Here is a 23,204-nt window from a genome sequence, read left to right as displayed (position 1 = left end):
GAAATATATTTCATGTACAGAATTGACCTCTCTACAGATTTATTATAAGTATAGAAGATGATCTTTGAATATTACTCTTGACGCATCAAGATTAAGCAACAGTTACGTAGGTGTTTGTGGTTTTCTAGCCTGTAATTTAAACAGGACTGCAGCAATTACTTACTGAAATGTAACAAATAACTATGTATTGTGTATGTTATGTTGGCTGTCCAAATAAATAAATAAACTACAGTGATATAGTAAAAACATACTCGGCATCCTATATTCTTAGTTTAAGAGTAGCTACTACATTTTGGCAAATACCACCTCATATTTCTATTAGCTAGGTATTTAGGTACTTACACAACATCTCCATAAATTTGCAATTCATGTCGCATAGATGGCATACTAACTGTTGTCATTGTATGTAGGTGGCATGGTCGCTCATATTAAGTAGGTGTTTGTGGTTCTCTAGCCTGTAATTAATTAATGGCTCGTTATGATGCATTCTGCGTGTGTAATGCGCAAGTACCTATCTACAAGATAAGTACGCAGCGCGCATACTGCTACGCTCACGACTTTGATATAATTTAAATTGGATATTGTATTTATACCTATATTTGTTCATTACTTAACTGGTAAGGATTGTAGTGGATTTTGGATTCGGTTTTTTTTTTATTAAAAAGCTTTCATTGTGCTGTTTTGTTAGTTATAAATCTGAACTTAATACAAAAGGAAACACTGATGAATTCCTTTGAGATATAAGAACAAAACAATGTATGATGAAATTGTTCCTTGTTTCGAGATCAGGTGCATTCGGCTAAGATCGGATAAGGGTTAAGATCATGTAACGCAAAAAATCACGAAAATATGATTAAGTAGTATTTTATAGTTTATGCTGCGTGGGCGACGACGCTGTTTCTATCTGCCCAGCTCTATATACCGCAGTTGATGCTACGACCGAGAAGTGTGCTGTGCACATTCAACGTAGGAGAGGGATTAAAAAAAGGATTCGGGAGGCGACACAACGGATTGCATGCAAGTCCGGATAGGTACATATTATGACGAGCAGGATGCGAGGAATGGTCTGGTCCGGGTCTTCGAATGAATGACACGAATAACACGAAGTGCCAAGAGGTGTTGTTTATTAGGCGATCCACAATACAAGAGAGCTCAAATGACTGTTGCACCCTATTTTATAAACAATTTCAATGCAGTGTTGCCAACAAGAAAATATTAAATAAACAATTACAATTGAGAGTTACCAACATAATAATTCTTAATATAATTAATTCACTACATTGTTAGATATATTTATAATTAGACATAAACCTCATTGGTGTCATACTTATGCTAAATTAATAATAATAATATTTTATATAATAATAGGGGAAATTACAAGATATATATTTACACCTCATCCGAAACATACGGGTTATTGAGTAAAACTTATTACATTCGGCCATCCTGCAGCTGTCGTGGCCCACGGCGATCAATCGGATTGTCTCCCATTTTTTGGAGCTTTAACAAAAAAATATTTTACGCAGTTTTGTGTTAAAAAAAAAAATATATATTCTTTTCTTATAGTGTTGTGTTTTACATACTTTAATTAATTGATTGATTATATTTGTACGTAATGTAATAATGCGACATAATGTTATAAGATGCATTAGTTTAATTTTGGTAATTAAGATAACAATTATAATTCACAGTTAGAAATTAACAGACGTAGGCTCACATAGTTAAGTAGATTAGATATTCACATAGATCCAGACTACAGAATCACATAGCTTTGTAGACTGGATATTCACATAGATCTAGATTACAGTATTGCAAAGCTTTATAGACTCGATATTCACATAGATCTAGACTACAGTATCACATAGCTTTGTAGCCTAGATATTCACATAGATCTAGACTACAGTATCACATAGCTTTGTAGCCTAGATATTCACATAGATCTAGACTACAGTATCACATAGCTTTATAGCCTAGATATTCACATAGATCTAGACTACAGTACCACATAGCTTTGTAGCCTAGATATTCACATAGATCTAGACTACAGTATCACATAGCTTAGTGGCTAGATATTGTATAATAATAATATCTTTATTTATTATAGTATAGATTCAATGTTAAATATTATTTCAGTTTACAACAATGTTTATATGGTAATATTATAATATATGTATGGATTAAGTCTTGTGACATACAGTAGAAGTTTAATAAAGACGTACCCATTACTAGATTTATTTAAATTATTAGAAATTAGGATGCATCATTCTTTTAATGACCACCTTAGAATAAGTGGATGGGTAATAACTAATTACATAAGAATATTAATTATTTTCTATTTTGAGTTTCGTAGTGGAATACAATGTCATGTAGCCATCAAAACATTAACTTTCTAATAAATCGATAAGATCGTCTCTGTCTACCTCCCGATCGGATTCTGATGAACTATCCGAAACGGTAGGTTTGTAGGGCCGAAGGGAGTCACTAGGCACAAGAGCACTGAATTTTCTATATCCTTTCACTCCTTTTATACTATTTATTGTATATCGATCTATGCTACAGTCAGCATGAGTAATTTTATAGGGTCCTGTAAATAGACTTCCTAATTTTTTGGTTATTCCCGTGGTGGTCTTTGTTGTAAATATGGTATATGTTCTTAGTAATTAAATAAAGTTAGTAAAAAGATGTTATTGACATGAGTGTTTATTTCGGACTAAAAAGAAGTAACTATGGCAAACAAAATACAATTAGTTCTAAAAATAGAACATATAAAAATAATAAGTCACGACGAAGGTTACAATCTCCAACAGCCGCCCTTAATCGCAGTTGTGACAGAAACAAAACAAATAAAATAATTAAGTTTCTAAACCTAAGTTAACTACACATCGTTTGTGTGCTAGAGGTCCGAGGGCCTTCGTTAGTACATCAGCAGGCATATCGTTACTTTTTATATATTCTAACTTAACAATATTATTAGATACCTTTTCCCTAATAAAGTGAAACCTAGTATCTATATGCTTCGTCCTGCTGTGGTGTACAGGATTTCGAACAAGATTAATGGCACTTTGGCTGTCAGAAGCTAAGTTAACTGAACAAAGTATACCTGTTATCTCGTATATAAACCGACGTAAGTAACACGCTTCCTTCGTGGCAGACGCTAATGCCATATATTCTGACTCGGCCGAACTTAACGCAACAGTAGGTTGCTTCTTGGATTCCCATGATACTGGACCTCCACTTAACTTGTAAACATAACCGGTGTATGACCTTCTGTCGATTGGACAGTTTGCCCAGTCTGCGTCACAAAAACCCTTTAAAGGTTCTCTATTCTTCCTGTAAACCAATGAATAGTTTAGGGTACCTTTTAGGTATTGCAGAATCCTTTTAGCAGCATTCCAGTGTTCTTTAGTAAAACACGTATTAAATTGACTTAAATAGCTCGTGGCGTAAGCGATGTCTGGTCGTGTGTTTACCGCTAGATACATGAGGCATCCTATTAAGTTTTGATAAGGATAAGACTCACCGACTTGACCATCCATTCTTTTTTTCATATTCTTTTTAATTAATGGAGTATCCACGGCCTTACAATCCTTCATATTAAATTTTTCTAATATAGAAAGAATATAATTTCACTGGTTCAACCTTATACTCTCGGAATCACTTTCAACTTGTAGTCCCAAATAACATTTCAATATTCCGAGATCTTTTAATGAAAAATATTTCGACAAATCATTCTTGACAGTGTCAAATGTCAAATCAGAATTAAAGAAGACTATTATGTCATCAACAAAGATTCCTAATATTACAAGTTCTTTACCAAAAGTTTAGTATACACACAAGGTTCGGAAGGAGTTCCTATGAAACCTATTTTAGAAAGCGTTTCATTTAACTTTTTATTCAAGCTCGCGGTGCCTGTTTAAGACCGTAAAGAGATTTCTTCAATAAACAAACTTTGTTTTCTTTACCCTTTTCAATAAAACCAAGAGGTTGCTCCATGAAAACTTCTTCTTCTAAATCTCCGTTAAGGAAAGCTGTATCGACATCTAAGTGCTTCATTCTCAATTTCATATCTGCAGCTATCGCAAACAACGTGCGGAGGGAAGAATGACGAATCACTGGTGCGAACGTCTCGTTGTAGTCTACACTTTCAACTTGATGAAAACCTTTGACGACGAGTCTCGCTTTATACTTGGTAATATTACCATAAGCATCTCTTTTAATTTTGTAAATCCATTTACATGGTATAACCTTTTTGTTAGGTCTATCTACTAAATTCCATGTATGGAGTTTCCTTAAGGAACTATACTCATCAACCATAGCATGTTGCCACTTATCAGCATCATCGGCATGAGTAGCTTCGTAATATGTCGTAGGCTCATTAGAATCTACCATTGACGTATTGTAAGCTTTATAAAAATTTGTTGGTTTTCTGTCTCTGGAAGGGTATCTGCGCTCAGGGTGCGATTCCTGTTCCAAATTCGCTGTCTCTTCTTCCACACTAGGCAGCCTTAAGTCAATGAGAGACTCTCGCTCTTCCAGAGTCACTGACTCTTTTGCACTTTCTAGATTTACTGGTAAAGTTGCTTCAGCCACCGGGCTGATACTCTCATCACAGTCATAGAATTGACAGTCATGATCAAACTCAGACTCAATCCCTTTTTGCTCATCAAATAACAATATAGATTTTGACTGTGCGACGGACTGCTTCTGCTTTAGCGCTGTAAAGCAATTTTCAAAAAAGGTTGCATCTCTGGATATAATAACTTTTCGTGGGTTAGCAGGATCCCTAAAAATATAAGTGCCTGGATTTTCAGAATAACCGACGAAAATTGCTTCCTGTGCCTTGACATCTAATTTTTTCTGTGACACGAAGGTATATGGACTAGAGCTCTACAACCAAATACTTTTAGATGGCTAAGATCACCTTTTCGTCCATACCATTTGTCATAAGGAATTTGTCCACCTAAGGCTCGATGAGGAGACCTATTCTTAAGGTAAATGGCAACTTGGAATGCATCTTCCCAGAATGCTTTCGGTAGTGAACTTTCAGCTAGCAACGTTCTTGCCTTTTCTGTAACCGAACGATGGGTGCGTTCCGCTACTCCAACTTGCTGAGGACTATAAGGCGTCGTTGTTTGATGTTCTATACCTTTTGAAGCAAGATAATCAACAAACTCTTTATTCACGAACTCCTTACCTCCATCAGTCCTAATTGCTTTAATTGTTTTATCTAACTGATTTTCAACAAAACATTGAAACACACAAAATATATCTTTGACTTCTGTTTTAGAAGAAATAAAATAAGCAAACACTTTTCGCGTATAATCGTCTACTATTGTCAACATATATCTATTTCCTTGAAAAGAAGTTGTAGACACCGGTCCCATCAAATCCATATGGATCAGTTCCAAAGGGGAAGTAGCCCTATTAAACGCTAACCTTTTGAAAGGTTTTCTTGCTTGTTTACCTTCCACGCAAGCGATACAACTAGTTTTATCTACTCCTGTATACTTTATACCTACCTTGTGATTTTTCAGTTGGTTCATGCCTATACGACACAAATGTCCTAACCTCTTATGCCATATTTGATAACTATCCTGACAACCAGAGTGCACATCTTGTGTCAAAAAATTATCCGCCACATTCTCTGAAACATTTACAGTACCATCTAAAACTTACAGTCCACCACAGGGCGAGGCATGAGCAACAGATTCACCTGTAAAATTAAAAGTATCAGATTTATAAAAGTTACATCCATTTTTATCAAAACACAAATAAAACCCTTTTCAACAGTTTTATATACAGATAACAAACTAGCTTTCAAATCTGGTATATAAGCAACATCACTAATATTGTTTACCACGTTCTCGGGCGTGTTTATTGAAATATTTCCAATTTCGCAGCACTTAATCTGTTCTCCATTTGCGACAGTAACAGTACCTTGATTCTGTATCGAGATATTCTGAAACCAGTCCCGTCTAGAAGTCATGTGTCTAGTACAACCTGAATCTACATAAATTATGTCCTTTCTTGGGTTTCCAGAAGTATTAAGACTTGTAAATATCGTATCATTGGTATTTACCGCATTGCCTTTCTCCTTCTTGTTTCTCTGTGGACAGTCTGGTCTCTTATGTCCAGGTGTCTTGCACTCATAACAAACTATATTCTTCTTCATTGACTTAGGCTTCTTCTTCGCATGAAAAACAGAGTCTAATGACGTAGCCACATCTTTGGACATTTCATTAAGCAGTTTTGTTTTCACCAACTCTGTAGTCACGTCTACATTGCAATTTTCTAAAGCCATAATGAGAGGTTCATACCTTGGAGTTAGACCTCCCAAAAGTATTGCAGCAATAGACTTGTCCTCTATGACTACATCAATATCCGCAAGATCCTGTGCGGTTGACATAACTGCGTTAATATATAGTTCAATATTTTTGAACTCTGATAGACTCAACCTGTACAGTCTACGCTCCAAAAATAATCTTCGTCCTATTCCCTTATCTTCAAAGGCTTTTTGCAAACAAGTCCATGCCTCAGATGCAGTTTTCGCACATCTTATATGGGTTATCGCTGCACCTTCTACTGATAAGCATATCTTTGCTAATGCCTTTGCGTCTTTGCGTACCTTTGTAGAGGCAGGGGTTGTGTCTCCATTTGGGTATCCACCGATTGTTTCCCACAGATCCTCATGGATAAGGTAATTTCGCATCTTGAACTTCCAAGTCGGATATCCATCTTTTATCCTCAAACAAGGAAATGGAAAAGATGTGATCGACGCAGGGGAATTTTTTATACTCGAAACATCTCCAGATTCATGTGACATTTTCAGACTATTACTATTTCCTAGTCACACAAAAATATATTCAACTTTATTTTACTAAATAACGTGAAAAATCTAAGAACTAAGCGTTCGTGCTGATAACGTGTTGTAAATATGGTATATGTTCTTAGTAATTAAATAAAGTTAGTAAAAAGATGTTATTGACATGAGTGTTTATTTCGGACTAAAAAGAAGTAACTATGGCAAACAAAATACAATTAGTTCTAAAAATAGAACATATAAAAAATAATAAGTCACGACGAAGGTTACAATCTCCAACAGTCTTGTCCCTAGAAATGCCTCCTTTCCATAGAACTAATTCTCCTATTTGGTATTTCCTACAACTTTTATGGCGTCGGTCATATCGACTTTTCATGACAGTCATATTTTTATCTATATGTAACTTAGCAGCCTTTCTACGTTCTTCTAATTGTGCCGTTGAAGTCGAATCACTATTTAATGTGGTTGAATATGCAGGGAGAAGAGAATTTTTGTGAGAGAACATCAAATTGAATGGAGCTACACCTGTGACTGCATGTGTGGTATTGTTTATTCCCCAAATGACATCTAACTTATCATCCCAGGTACATTCGCTCTCCGCTGTGGTATTAAGGCCATTTATTATCGTACGGTTTACTCTTTCTACTTGGTCATTTGACCGCGGACATGCGATTGCATTCAAGACGTGCTTAAATTGTTTTTGTAAAGCAAATTCCTTAAAATATCTGCTAGTAAAAGCAACGCCACGGTCAGTAATTATTCGGTGTGGATTACCAAAAGTAGAAATGATTTCATGCAGATGTTTTATCGTTTCAAGTGAACTTACCCCTCGAACCGCCCTTGCGAACACAAATTTGGTAAAGGAATCTATAACAACTAATATATAGCAATTCCCTTTCCTTGTTTTTAAAACAGGACCTAAATGATCAACATGTATTGTGTGCATAGGAATATCTACTTTAGGGATCGGATGTAGTTCTCCTCAGTTTTGCCGTAGTTACCCTTGGCATATGCGCAGGTTAAACAAGCTTTTATATACTTTCGGATAAACCTGGTCATCCCAGCAAACCAAAATTGTGATTTTATAACCTTTTCACATTTATCAAAACCAATATGTCCTACTTGGTCATGATATTTCTGAAGCAAACCCCATTTCGATAGTTTTGGAATAACAAATCTACTACCATTTAAAGTTTTACGAAACAAGCAATCATCAATTAATTCATAATTATTGACAATATCTGGATTACTTGTTCCTTCTTTCAGTTGATTAATTATGGCCTGCACGTTTTTATCTTGTATTTGTAACGTTAGGCGCCAATCTACGTCATCAATTTGTAAAACTGGTATTGTATCTACTGGGTTACGGCTAAGAGCATCCACGTGTTGCATGCGGGCACTAGGACGATATTCTATTTCTATGTCAAAATCTTGGATAGTAAGCCACCATCGAGCGATACGCGCTATCAAATCTTTTTTACTCAGAGTTGTTCTTAACGCGGCACAATCTGTAACTACCTTAATTGGGATACCCATAATGTATATTCTAAATCGTTTCAAGGATTCAACTACTGCCAAAGTTTCCAGTTCAAAACTATGATAATGTTGTTCCTCTTGGTTTGTTACACGACTAAAGTAAGCAACGGGCCTTAAAAGGCCATCTGTCTGGTATTGCAATAGGATTCCGCCTAGGCCTAGCTTACTAGCGTCGGTGTGTACTTCTGTCGTAGCATGTGGGTCATAAATGGCCAACACGGGACGTGTTGTTAAGATAGCTTTGATGGTTGTGAATGCATGTTCCTGGTCGTGTCCCCAAACCCATTCTGTGTTATTTTTGGTAAGATATGTAAGGGGTCTAGCTATTTCAGCGAATCCCCTTACAAATTTACGAAAAATATGAAGCTAAACCTATAAATTGTCGAATCTGGTGTACATTTTGTGGTCGCTTGAATTCCGAAACAGCATTTATTTTAGTCAGACCAGGCCTAATATTACCTGCAGTGACTTCATGGCCCAAATAACTCACGCTTGTCTTTAAAATGAGCATTTCTTTAGATTCAGTTTTAGATTTGCTTTTGTCAAAAGATTTAAAACTTCTTCTAATAGATCTATTCCTTCCTCAATACTTGTAGATGGAATTGTCAAATCATCTAGATAAATAGCTATTTTACTTTCTAGCGAACCAAGAGCCCTACGAATCAAACGCGAGAATACAGCAGGAGCATTAGCTAAACCAAAAGGCATTTTCAGGAATTCATATTGGCCTCTCGGAGTAACAAAAGCAGTCTTTGAAATTGATTCGTCCGAAATTTTAACCTGATAATAACTCTGCGTTAAGTCTAGGGTTGTAAATATTGTTTTTCCTGAAAGCCGGTTTATTTGGTCATCGATGTGTGGAGGAGGATAGCGATCCTTTACTGTGCGAGCATTTAATGCTCGATAATCTACACAAAGTCTGTAGTCGCCCGCTTTTTTCCTAACCAAGATGACTGGACTAGCATACTGTGATATTGACTCCTGGACTATACCCGCGGAAATAAGTTCGTCAACTTTATTTTGAACGATCTCATTTTCTTTATACGATAAACGATATGGCTTGCAATAAACTGGATTTGGGGTTGTGGTTTCAATATGCATCTCTATCAGATCACTAGTACCGAGATCACTACTACACTCGGCAAATGTTTTACTATATTTATTTAACAAGTCATGTAAACGTGACTTATTATACTTATCTATTTCACCAACATCGATATCATAAAGATTTAAATGCATTTTCGGGTTCTCTGTGGGTATATCGAAATATGGTTCGCCAGAAATTGTCAGTACGTCGTCGTAACAGTAAACATCGGCGCGAGTGACTAACTTATCAGATTGCCATTGTATAATTGTGTTACCAATATTTATAATACGTAACTGATATGGTTTTGTGTTAAAATAGTTTGTGGTATATGGTATGATTTTTCCCAACATGAATAAAACTGGTCTAGTAACTAGGAGAATATTAGTATTCATATTGTGATTGGTGTAAACGTTTATATCACAGCTACAGCCTGGAAACAGCTCAACGTCATTGCACGTAAATAGCGAAACTTTTGAAATAAAATCACTACTATTTAGTGAGATCCCTGATAAGTGTTGTGTAGTGTCGGTTGTAAACAAAGTTACTGTTCGAGACGTCACCACAAGACTAATGTTTGGATGGCTAAGCACAGGTTGTCCAATAATGAGATCTATATTACTAAGATTAGCATCGGTAATTTCAGCACAAGTTGTAATGTACACGTCATCTATATGAAGGTTAAACTGTACTTTTCCTAATGACGGTATATGCAAACCACCGAAGCCTCGCATTACAATATTTGATGGTAAGTAATTTAATTTCAATTTCTGTTTAATATTTGAGGTTATTATATTTACTCTACTACCTGTATCAATATAAGCCAATGCTGTATGATTATTGATAGATATCGTTTTCGTATACAATTGAGATAAAGGTTTGTAAGAGGTAAAATATACATTACACACCTGCATTGGCCGCTGAGGTGCCTGTATTCCTTGCTGCTGAGTCGTGGTGTATTGTGCTGTCCTAGGGACGGTCTGAGATGTCCCGGCAGCATACCAGCAAGACGTGGCAGAGTGGCCCAGTCGTTGACAAATTTGGCAACGCACGGATTTGCAGTCCCGAATTTCATGTCCAGTCTTACGGCAGTTGTAGCAAATCTTGGGGGCGATGTTGGTTGCCGTTCCTCGTTGCCAGGTCGATTTAGAATCGGATGATTTCGCTTCTAACTTTTATAATTTTCAAGAGATGATAAAAAACCATAGTAAAGTTCTTCTGCTGTATCACAACTATATGCTTTTGCGTTTGCTTGTAACTCCACGGGCAATCCTCGGATTACGCAGGATATAGCTGCTGCTCCTTCAAACTACATTTCTTAAGCAAAGAAATCTTATCATGGAAATATTTGGTCATAGTTTCGTCATTGCTTTTTTTTCGTGCCAACATCTCTTCGAGACGGTCAACAAAATCAGTGGAGCGGGGAAAAGCTTTTGTTAATCTGTCTTTCCAGATGGCCCAAAAGCGCCGTAATCATCTAGATCGTCATACCATTCTCGGGCTGCTCCACGAAGACGAATTTGCATGGCGAAGATTTTATCGCGCTCTTCCCACTCATATAAATCTCCTAATTGATCGATTTTGTGTAACCAACCTTGTACATTAGTTGTCTTCTGTCCCGGATCGAATTTTGGGATGATTTCAGCATCAAGATGGGTAACTCTCCTCTTTCTTGATGAACGTGGCAGCAGTCCTTCATTGGGTGGTATTGCAAAGAAGAAAAAAAATTGCTATCGTTTTCTTCTTCACTAGTTGCTTCAGTAGAAGTGTTGCTGAGTTTCCTCTTACGCAGTCCTGTGTAATACGGCGGTATTTTCTGATCCCACTTCTGAAATATGACGAGCAGGATGCGAGGAATGGTCTGGTCCGGGTCTTCGAATGAATGACACGAATAACACGAAGTGCCAAGAGGTGTTGTTTATTAGGCGATCCACAATACAAGAGAGCTCAAATGAGTGTTGCACCCTATTTTATAAACAATTTCAATGCAGTGTTGCCAACAAGAAAATATTAAATAAACAATTACAATTGAGAGTTACCAACATAATAATTCTTAATATAATTAATTCACTACATTGTTAGATATATTTATAATTAGACATAAACCTCATTGGTGTCATACTTATGCTAAATTAATAATAATAATATTTTATATAATAATAGGGGAAATTACAAGATATATATTTACACCTCATCCGAAACATACGGGTTATTGAGTAAAACTTATTACAATGTGTATGGCTTTCTCATTGCGAATAATATGAGTATCCTCAATAGACACGTCACATAAAACTATATTATTTCATATAAGTAAGTACTTAAGTATTACTAGTAACGATATTTTTGCAATAAGTAAGTAAGTATTTATCCTACCCCTGTATAACGTCATTTTAATAATTGTAAAATATTTTTGGTAAGGAAAGATTACTCAAGATTACCTACTTATTAATTTTGGCTGACATCTCTTCTACATTATAAGCACCTATACGAGAGCACACACTTACAGTTATTATGAGTCCATCTTATTATTATTTTACTTCTTACAAATTTATTATAAATTCAAATGTTTGTAGAAATTTTTCAATATTTGCTAGAAGGAAATGCAGAAACCGCTGCACGAATTTGGATTCATTGTGGCACACGGATACAACATGTTTTGGATTAAGTACAAAAATTAAGGACTCCTTGCTTGCTTTTATTCCTGAAAGGTATAATACTTACAGTTCACTATGAGCCAGGTGTCAAAACCTTTTTACGTTAAGTACTTACATTGTTTTCGGGATCGCTTAATAACACGTTTAGCATACGAGCTCAACACCGAGTGGCGAGTTGATTTTAATCATGCAGGCAAGATATAGATACCTAATCATCATTGAAATAGCCGCGGTTAGAAACGACGTCAGCCCTCTTCACACCATGCAATGGCGCCCTGTCGATCGTAGTCACAGGCAGCAGTTAGCTCCCATCGCTGTTCACATTGCTCCTGGTTTAATAAGTACCTAGTAGTCATCATTTGCAAACTTTACTATACTATGTTTTAACTCTCAACTTACGGATCACATATCTATGTATATACTTATAGGGAGAATTCAAGATCTGCTACTGCGCAGTTCGCGATATTCGCCGCCGGCGCGTACTCAGAGGGGCTTCCGGCTGACGCGAAGATCCTAGTTAAGAACAACCATTTAAATTAAATGAGCCGCTTGTAAAGAACGGAAAGAGGTCGCCAGGAGGCGGTGAGGACGCGCGTACATTAGAGACGTTTCCCGCTCGCGCCGTGTCTTACTGCGGGCGCCGGGTGCAGCGGTGGCGGCGGGGCGGCGACCGGCGCGGGCGTCGCGGTGCTCCAGTCGTGAATCGTGCTGCGCGCGCGAGCGTTGTGTGAGTCGCGATCGCCGAGCCGAGATGCGAACCGACAGGCTGGAGCGAGCCGTGGCGTGGGCGGTGGTGGCGGCGTGGGCGGCCGCCGCCTCGGGCTCGCTGTTGCCCCTCGACGCCGAGCGACTGCGTGCAGGCGTTGGTGGATATGCCGTTATGAACTGTCACCTGGATTTTCCTTTTGGCAACGAGATACCTTATCATTTGCAGTGGGATAAAGACGTGAGTTAAGACTACCTGAGGTGTTTGATTTTTTTCTGTAAGTCACTACCTATGTTACGACCACTCTATCCACACTCGTTTGCACTCCACTGTGTGTTCATCGTATAGTAAGGAGTCGAGCCTCGCAATAGGATAGCCGTCGCGTCCTCGTAGAGGGTGCCAAGTGTCGTGCCTCAATTGTTTAGTAAAACACTAACGTTACAAAAATGAGCAACTTCCATAATGTTGGGGTAATTATTTTACGGGCAAGTAGTTTAAGTTTGCAATCAAACTGCGAACATTACACTAGGACAGTGCTAGCAAGGGGGAGTTGGACTCGCTGGTAGCCCATGGCGCCATGTTTTAGTGAGGACAGAGGAGCTCCATGGGGTGTCTGACGTCCTTTTTAATGAGTTAGCCTTAAATAATAGTTATGAAAATAAAAGTAAAAAAAAGGTCTCAAGAAAAAGGAGGTAGATAAGTACCAAATAATATTTCGGCCAAAGTGCCTGAATAGCTATGATAAGGCCGTGCATTGGGAAGGGCACATAGAACTACCTAGCTAAAATCGACTAGAGAAACTTTATTTTATTATCTAACTTTATAGGTACATTGCATATACAAATTCGAAATATGGTAACAAATCGATTATGACTGGTGCGGGAACATGCGAATGTGAACCTATGGGAGTGGCAAGCATGAGGCAGTCGAGTGTGCAGCACAAAGCGCAACAATGGCAGCGGCGGCGCACCTGACGAGCCGGTCGCATGGACCTTGCCTCGTCCGAAGCATGCCAAGCGCACTGCGCACATGAGCCGCAAAACCCCCAAAATTTCTTAACTTCTTCCCTGCCAGCCCGAGCTGGCTTCTTTGTTTACTAAGTATATTTTTCATTTATTTTATTTTCAATATAAATTGTCTTTTTTTATATAAGCTAATTTAATTAAGTAATAATTAAATATTCTCATGTACCTTGACTTATCATAAGTGCAACCATGTTCGCCTACGTGATGAATAAAGCATTTTTATTTTATTTTAAAAAACTAAAGATGTAAGATGTGCATAAACAAAATATTATCACCTCAGAGATACCATCTGTGTCAGGTCTGTTTCGAACGTCTAGACTTTCAACGCGGTGTTATGCAACCAGAACAAACATTTGTTGTAGTACATGCTTTTTAAACTTGTACAATTACAGACCTTTCGACTGGCCGCTCATCTGTCGAACTCGACAATGCTCATTGTTGTAAAAATACCGGGCAAATGTAATTGTTCGTAAATAAGTACCAAGTATTTGTATGTAGTGCTAAAGAAGTTCGTACGCAGTTTTATTGGCCAATCAGGAAACGTAACTGAAAACCTTCCACGTGCGCAGTCCGTATACTTAAATAATACATTTATTTAAAATGGATATTTTTCATGTCTAAAATTATGAGTACTGTTAGTTTAAGTATGATAAAATTAAGGCATTATTAAAAAGTCAACAGGGGATTAGGGGGGAAAATTGTACTTACTTAAATTCTATTTTCTTAAATAATAAGTATATCATTTACTTATAATATTGTAGAAAGAAATCTAATTTTGATTGATACCAATTGATGCTCAATCAGGTAATGGTTGTGTCCACCGATCGTTGATGGTATAATATCCATTGAGTAGACTATGTCCCCAGAGTCGAAAGTAGGCGGTTCCAACGGTGCCTAGTCAGTGGGGGCAGAAATTATCAAACCAGGATCAAGTGTAGGTCGTGCATATAGAATGGTAGTTAGTACTTAGTATAGGTACATACTATTTATTTATGTTTTACAGTTATTATTTATTACGCGTACAGGTGTGAATTGTGTATTCATCATTCTATTAACATATTATATGACAAGCGAGAAAAATTGCGTAGCGGTAGGTCGATGGTTTCACATTAATGTAAAAGAAAATAAATACTTATAACATTATTTGTAACAGCACTGACTACACAAATTAGATACTAATCCGTAAGCGTAATGATATATGTGATGTCGGAGTTGTACAAGTTATCGTAATTATCAAGAGATATATTATATCGAGCTCTTCGGTCGGTACTTACACTCTGTAGACCACTCTCAAATTCGTCGAAATTGTAATTTACAATTACGACACATTTCGCCGCGTTTTATGTGCGTAGAGAGGAGCGAGTTCTACGAGTGTTATAGGCCCATGATCAGAACTAAAAGATTGAGTGTGTAGATTGAATAATAAAAAAACTCGACTGCCAGTGAAACGGACATGGCAGTTGTCGAGTAGTAAACCTCGACAAACACTAGTGATTGTTGGCCGCTTGAGTCAGCCCTGCGTTGTATTATCATGCTGACCCAGTTATATCTGAGTATTCACTCATGCGCAGCGTACAGAGAGCGGTCCGGGCGCACCACATAACACGTGCGCGCGGTGATTAAAGTGTCCTTAAGGAACAACCTAGAATCCGGCCCACGCCGCACGCGCGCCTTTCGGAATTATGACTTATACCAAGCGTCACTCCGCTCCTTTTTCGCTGATGCGATGTGCTCGTTGGCAGAGTGACGGTAATGCGTTTAATTAGGCATAATATATCGCGCCACCTGCGCGGTCCGCGCGACCGCGCCGACCGCGCATCTCCAACCACAATACACTTTATATAGCAGAAGGCTGTTAAAGCAAGTGGGTCACTTGTTGGGAAGTCTCCGCTCACAGACACCCACAATGCCAGGAAACGTGGGACCGTTTAAAAAATAATCAGATTTTTCTTGGTGTTACCGCATCGGCCTGTGGCTGGGACGTCGCTCTCGTGAGAACGGCGAGACCACGGCCGCGTGGGAGCGACAATTGACCACTTGATGCGGCACTCCTCGCTGCGACGAGATTCGAGAACCACCAATCGACCCTCTCTCACACAGACGCGCTGCGTGTGTAAACAGTTGTTGCTATTAGCGCGCCCACCGCGCCACACGTGCTCTTGGACGAAGCAACATGCGCCCGGTGCCTCTGGTCACCACTCATCTGCTTTTTTGTGGACTGTAGTACTTCAGTAGGTACCATAGATACGTCATACGGTACAGGAGTGTGCGCGCTGTATGACTTACAACTCATCACCGCGACAATTAAGTATAATGTATTATGTACTTATTAGCTTTTCCCACGGCTTCACACGGGTCAAAGCCCGAATATAGAATGAGATCGGAGGTTTTATTTTTAAAGATATTTACGAGCGAATTGAAAAAACGTTAATCAATTCATCATTGGAATAGTGAATTGAGTGGCTACTGCTTTATACACATCCTATAATAAAATACTTTGAATTTATCTATTTTATTCTTTTCTATTCAGAGTATTAAACGAACATAATTTAAATAAATATGCGCTGATTCTAAATCACAATATATAATTAATTTGCGAAAGAAACATAAAATTTTACACGAAAATTAGAGTGTCTACTTTAGTTTTTAAACAAGTGCGAAGTGGGACTTTTATTCCAGGAATTTTATGTGGGCTGAGCAGCGAGCAACAAGCTCGTTACTAAATAAAAATAAACCAAAATAATTTACTATTCACGTAGGCGAACAAAGTTGCACTTAGGTGTGACAGCTAAAAATACACCATAATAATAGTTATGATTATATAATTAGGAGCAGTCCTGGATTTGTAAATATGCCGTATAGGTCGCGGCCTATCGGCGGCAGCTTCTTAGGGGCGGCAGATTTCAGAGGACGCTCACTCGATTATTAAATCATTCGTTTATTTAACTTGAGTGCCTTCCATAATACAAACAAATGGAAAATTATTAAGTATTTTAGAAACTTACATACAAACATACATAAACCTACCTACATGGGGCGGCGGAAATAAAGTGGCCTACACTCATTAAAAATATAAATTCGACATTTATTAGGAGTTATTTAGGTATATAGGGTAATTTTGGCATTGCGTTAATTAATGCAATCACATACTTAACGCGTGTTAACATTGTGCCAAAAATCATTTTTGAATAACGATTATTTTCACCAAAACCCATTTTAACTTGTCAATGTTTTTTATCATTTTGTAGTTCTGTACGAATACGGCTTGTGGGTGAGAGTCTTTCTGATTTAAAATGTCATGTTCCTGCTGCGATAAATAAAATTAAAATTACTTTTTATTGACAATTATTTTGTTCGAAACATACTTACACTTTTTTATTTTACATGTACGGTTCGACTAACTTATTGTAAAGTTTTATTTTTAAAAGGAGATAAGTAGATATGTGGTCTCATCTAACTTAACACCATATTAAAACTACCATTTGCAAAACAATAATAGTAAACATTGGAGCGTGTGCGTAATTTTCCGTCTATAATTATTGTTTTAATGGTGTTTTGTTGATTTTTTCATTAAACTTCTTTAAAATCTGTGACAGCGAACACTTGGAAGTGATTGAAACACTCTATGTTTGCAATATTGTCATTGGAAATGAACTAATCAGAGACGGCGTCATTAAAAAGCAAAGCATAATGAACTAAAAAAGCCAACTCGGAATGGAACATAAGAGGAAACAATATTCTATACCTACCTATATTTTAATAAAATAATGTCGAGGACACGTTGCGATCTTCACGATGAAAGGCTGAAAGACACTCTGGGCCTCCTACTTGTTTTTTTTCTTCATTTGTTAATGCATTTGCATCTTTTATAATATATTTTTTCTAGTCTTTCATGTACAAAGTCACAATAGTTATACAAGCAAGCTAATGCACGCATGATATCACCGTTAAAACAGAATGAAATTCCAGTCAAGGAACTTAACCATGACTGGTAAAAAACAAATTTCTAGAAAAAAAAAACCAAAGAGGAAATGAAGATTATTAATTAACGGTGTACGCTGTACATTGTACAGCGTTCGTTGATTTACGCCTATATTAACAATTTTATTTTTTATTCTATACAATTAATAGTGTGAAGGAAAATGCAACAAAATGATGGTCGGTCGTCTAACTAAATACCTATATTTATGATGTAAAAAAGGGGGTAATTCTTTTGACCATTATGTTAAATTCATCGAGTCTAATTAATATTTAAAATTATCATAATGCTCATATAATTATAAGTAGATACAAGGGAGACATTTCAGGCAATTTAATGATTATTACTAATTAATGCCCATATGGTTAGTCATGGTGTGCAGGACCAATTTTTCAAACCGTCTTATTTGATAATATCCTACCCTTTTGATTGACACACGCTTGACGTAATACTTCAATCTGTGTCCGGCAAATTGATGATTACGAAAGGAATTTTAAGCTTTTTGCTAAGAATGATTTATTAGTTTTATAGAGCCATTAATTTGAAACAACTAGTTAATTCTAGTTACTAATCACAATTACCTACATAACTAATTTGCCCTGTGGGTATTGTTATAATCAAAACGTTTGACGTTTGTACTACAGGGAGAGACGATTTTCTCATGGTACAGCCTGGAAGGGCGTGCGTGGACTGCTGACCGATGGGGGGGTCGCGTGCGCCGGCTCGGGGAGGGCCGGCACGGACTCGGCCGCGGCTCCATCAACGTGAGCGCTGTGCGCGAGACTGACGCTGGCCTCTACCGCTGCCGCGTCACCTTCCCTAACCGCACGCCTCCCTCCAGAAACAATGGCACCTTTTATTATTTGGAAGTAGATGGTGAGTGGCTGCGCCTTGCTCGCGCAGCGCCCTGCTCCTCGGCCTGACGGCGAGCTGGCAAGTTTCTCTTAACGTGCTTATTGTTGCAGGAGGGAATCTTATTGTCACGCCACCCATGAACGTGACCGTATTGGAGGGAGAACGAGCGGAATTGGAATGTCTACCCAAGGAGCCCGAGTCAATTGTACAATGGTATAGGGAAGGGTCGCCTCTCTCGGAGTTGCCGGAGCTGGCTCTGCGGTCTGAGGTAGCGCTAAACGGTAGCCTGATTGTGCGACGCGCCTCCAGCACTGATCCCGGCGAGTTCGAATGCCGTGTGCGCGCGCCGGACGACACCTTACAGAGCGCCAGTGCCTTCCTCGACGTGCAATGTGAGACTGCCATACTGCATTTCGAGCATCTTTCTAATTAATTATTTTTTAATGCGACCGTCACTAATATTTTTGTCGTAGATAAAGCGAAGGTGGTGTATGCGCCGAAGGAACGGCATTTGCCATATGGCAAGCCTGCAAGTCTCGACTGTCACTTCAGTGCTAACCCTCCTCTGACGAACCTGCGATGGGAGAAAGACGGATTCTTATTCGATCCGTATAATGTTCCAGGCGTGTTTTATAGCCGAAACGGCAGTCTACTTTTTAATCAGGTTAGTGGTCTATTCTTGCATGCCACTTAGTTTTATAAAAACGTCATAATATGCAAAAAGACTGCCTGGATTGTGTAGTTTTATTGCGTTATGCGTACCCTAGTTGCACCCTACTTCTTTGGGGATAAAGGCAGGAATGTTTATGTTTATATTGCTAAAAAAAGTTATGTAACTTTAGTATGATGGTCTGTTTCAGGTGGACGAGTCGCATGAGGGCGTGTACTCATGCACGCCGTACAACGCGCTGGGGTCGGAGGGCGCGTCGCCGGGCGTGCGCGTTTCGGTGCAGCGACCGCCCGTGCTGGCGGTGCGTCCGCAGCCGTTGTACGTTGCACGGCTCGGCGCTACGCTCGCGCTACCTTGCGTCGTGGCACACGCGCATCACGATCCGCCCGTCGTACGTTGGACAAGGGTGGGTTCCACGCATCACCACGACGCTGCGTCCGTGTCGATTACTCGTCAAGCATTTACACTTTTACTTATCTATAATTATTTACAGAAAGATGGAAGTGAATTGCCAGTAGGACGACACTCTCTCGACGACGGTAATTTGACTATCGTGGATGTATCAGAGGAAGACCGCGGCGTGTACGTTTGCACCGCCAGCAACGAGGCCGCCGCCGTCACCGTGGAAACAGAGTTGCTGGTGGAGAACGTGCCGCCACGTGCGCCCTACAACCTGTCCGCGACACCTTCTTACAATTCGCTGCATCTTTCCTGGGTCCCCGGTGAGCTCGAGAAGACGCCGAGTTCTGAGCGGTGTCATATACTTATCGGTAGAAGATTTAGCTGTAGGTATAATGTGCGTGGTGCATGTTGGCAGGTCATAATGGTGTCGAGGTTGACTACAACGTTTGGTATCGAGAACGTACGGTGAGCGAATGGCGCACTATGAAAATATTGACTCGAGGTGTGACAGAAGCCACGCTCGTGGGTTTGCTGCCCGCCACTGAATACGAATTGCGCGTGCTGTCACAGGACCTCATCGGTGACGGGCTATTCAGTAAACCAATCTTCATTCGCACCCTGGGTATATTATCATTCGCAGGCAATATTCACAATTCACATTTTAGTTAAGTTTTATTATGCTGCCCTATTATGTTTTAGATCCAGAACTCAGCAGCGGGGGCGAGGTCGCCTACGCGGCGGCCACCACCGAGACGGAAACCGCGACCGACGATGACGGCGAGGAACTTCAGGTGACCATCCGACTTATCGACGAAGGAGCACTGGTGCGCTGGCAGCGAGACTCCCAGGACGAGTCACGCTGCACGCTGCGCTGGTACGAGGACGAGGCGCCGGACGCTCGCCTCCTCCTCACCGCCCACACGCATCAAGATTATGCGCTCGGTGAGTGAATATACATTGTCAGGCATCCAAAGCGCTTCGACAGACTTTGGGTTTGTGTTGATTGGAAGCCGTGTGCAGTGGGCGAGGTGCGCGAGGGCGCTCACTACTGGGCGCGCGTTCAGTGCGGCGCGGGTGCGCAGGGCGGTGCGGCGCTGCACGTGCCGGAGTACGCGCGCCTGCGCGGCGTGGCGGCGGGGTGCGCGGCAGGCGCGCTGCTGCTGGCGGCGCTGGCGGCGGCGCTGTACGCTGCACGACGCCGCCTGTGCGCACGAGCATCACACGACCGCCACGAGCCGCCGCGCGCCGACAAGCGCGCTCGCTGACTGCAGACTTTGGCTCGCTGTGAGCTTGTACCGCCACCGCACCGTCGAGACGACCGCGAGCCCGTTGTAAGCGCGATATAGAGCAACTGGGCCTCATAATTTTTTCAGTTGTTAGCTCCAAGATATAAATATAATAGTGATTGGACAGGTCTGAAGATGCGTTAAGGTGAGAGTTACTCGTGTTACGTGCGTGTAGATTAGACTGAGTATTTATTTATTTTTATGTCTACGGTATTCTTAGAAATAAGCCGTGTCTAAGTTACCTTACTTGTTTATCGCTCTCGGGTTATTTATTTATTTATTTATGTCGAACGTGTCGATATGATTGTAGTGAATGATTGTATGAATGTAATTTGGCTCTATTAAGTATTAACACAGACTCGGCATAATTTTCTACTCTAATAATAAAACTAAATCAATACCAAGTGTGTGTTTTATTACAGTTTCAGATCTACCTAGATTAAAGCTACAAGTGTAGTACAAGTAAGAAATAACGTATATAATGAAATAATAACTAAAATCTATGCTTCTAAATATCTACCAGGGATGTTAAGGAGCTCCGTAACCGTAACCGAACCTATCGGATATCCGAAATAAAAATATATCCATAACCGTAACCGTTCTGTTAAAAAAGTTTCGGATAAGTTACGGATAATGTGTTTCGACAGGTTTCTGTTTCACCGCTCACACGCCATCTTGTATATGTAGTTTGTTTGTAATTTTTAGTCATAATATAACCTCATTCATAAATAGTATTTTTTTTTATTTAGGAGTAGGTACTTACTTAATAAAGTGAAGGAATAGTGGTGTGTTACGTACTAAATTGATTTATAAGGACAAAATGCGTAAAATACTTTAATTTGGATTTTTTATTATTAAGTTGAAGGTACTAAATTTTGCAAAATGTAAACAATGTGACAAAAACTTTTCACGGAGAGGAGGTGGGACTACTTCACTGAAACTTCATCTCTAATTAAAACACAGAGGTTTTCCGAACACCCATGTCCCCCAATTAGTTCATCGATAATTAATAATTTCTTTGAACGCGCTAATCTCAGGAACTTCTGGTTTGAATTGAAAAATTGATTTAGTGTTGGATAGCACACTTATCGAGGAAGGAGATCTATGACCAATAGGAGTGATGCAGTTATGAAAAATATTGCAAAAACGGGGAAAACTTATTACTTTTGAGAGATTACGTTGCGTGCGCTGCGTAAACGATTACAGTTATGCAACCATCATGTATGACGGAATTGTAATATGGAATACCAACTAAAACTCCGCGGTTGCCCTCTTCGGCGCATTAGGGACGACTGCAGGCTTCCTCTGACGGTAATGTCTAACGGCACAGCCGCCCCCGCGCGGTGCCGCCCAGTGTGGCCCGTCTCCTATGGGGGAGGGGGGGGGGGTGTGGGCTCAGAAGCCCCCGCGCACCGAATGACGCCCTCGGCGTCTACGGGAGCATGAGGTCAACTGCACACTGCCGTCCATCCTGGGGGTCAACTGAAAATTGTGCAAGGACGCAAAAAAAATGCACTAGGGCGGACAGCTCCCTGCTGCCCGCCGACGACCCCCATCTTGGCCCCTATTAGTCGCCTTTTACGACAGGCAGGGGATACCGTGGTGAAATTCTCCAAACGCCCCCAATGCACAGGGCGGGAGACGCCGGTCAGTCGTCCACCCGGCGCCTCCTACGTCTCCTCTGACGATGGGAGGGATCCTCTCTCTCCCGATCCCTCTCGGCACTCTCCTTCTGCGAGAGGACCACGTCGCAGAAGTGGGCCACGACTGCACTGCACCTGATGGTAAAATGCCGTACAGGTAAAGTATCGAATGGCAACAGATGGCTATTTCATGCCATTCGACATAATCATGCCGGCTTACTAAGATGCTTGTTTACGATACGGCGGAAGAACCCAGGATTATAGGAAGGAGGGAACACGCGCCCAGGCAAACTATTCCAAAGCTTGATGGTGCGGTAAAGAAAAGAATTTGCGAACCTATGAGTTCGGGCCGTGGTGGTTTTAACTGTAAAGTTGTCCCAATATAATAATTTTCAAATAGCCTATTACAAGCTCTTTTAAACCGTCATAAATCTACCACCGCTTCGGAACGTGTTATCGCTGTGAAGAAGTCCGAAAAACTTCCTGGGCAACACGATCTCTTAAAACACTTTTTTCCAAAATGTTATGTTGATATATTTTTTTA

At 39.8% G+C, this 23,204-nt stretch overlaps 1 protein-coding gene across 2 annotated transcripts; it reads left to right on the top strand.

The window, feature by feature from the left end:
• Positions 1-12,679: 12,679 nt before the first annotated feature.
• On the top strand, positions 12,680-21,421 carry LOC115454019 (protein borderless). Of its 2 annotated transcripts, XM_030182762.2 has the most exons (9): positions 12,717-13,040; positions 18,449-18,680; positions 18,770-19,051; positions 19,133-19,323; positions 19,520-19,735; positions 19,823-20,051; positions 20,147-20,353; positions 20,431-20,673; positions 20,752-21,421. In XM_030182762.2, the coding sequence occupies exons 1-9, from the start codon at positions 12,846-12,848 to the stop codon at positions 20,994-20,996; spliced, it is 2,040 nt and encodes a 679-aa protein (XP_030038622.1). In that variant the 5' UTR covers positions 12,717-12,845; the 3' UTR covers positions 20,997-21,421. The 2 variants fall into 2 exon arrangements, with proteins under 2 accessions (XP_030038623.1, XP_030038622.1); XM_030182763.2 differs by lacking the exon at positions 20,147-20,353 and having other exon boundaries at positions 12,680-13,040.
• The last annotated feature ends 1,783 nt before the right edge of the window (positions 21,422-23,204 follow it).

This window comes from Manduca sexta, chromosome 24 (assembly GCF_014839805.1).
Source record: "Manduca sexta isolate Smith_Timp_Sample1 chromosome 24, JHU_Msex_v1.0, whole genome shotgun sequence".
Taxonomy (NCBI): domain Eukaryota; kingdom Metazoa; phylum Arthropoda; class Insecta; order Lepidoptera; family Sphingidae; genus Manduca; species Manduca sexta.
The sequence above is the reverse complement of the archived record's forward strand: the minus strand, read 5'-3'. Positions and strand labels throughout refer to the sequence as shown.

Excerpts from the sequence above, each read along its gene's own strand:
- LOC115454019 (XM_030182762.2), top strand. The coding sequence starts at position 12,846 with ATGCGAACCGACAGGCTGGAGCGAGCCGTGGCGTGGGCGGTGGTGGCG. Across the intron at positions 19,324-19,519 it reads GCAGTCTACTTTTTAATCAG|GTGGACGAGTCGCATGAGGG; the intron begins GTTAGTGGTCTA and ends GGTCTGTTTCAG. Across the intron at positions 19,736-19,822 it reads CCGTCGTACGTTGGACAAGG|AAAGATGGAAGTGAATTGCC; the intron begins GTGGGTTCCACG and ends AATTATTTACAG.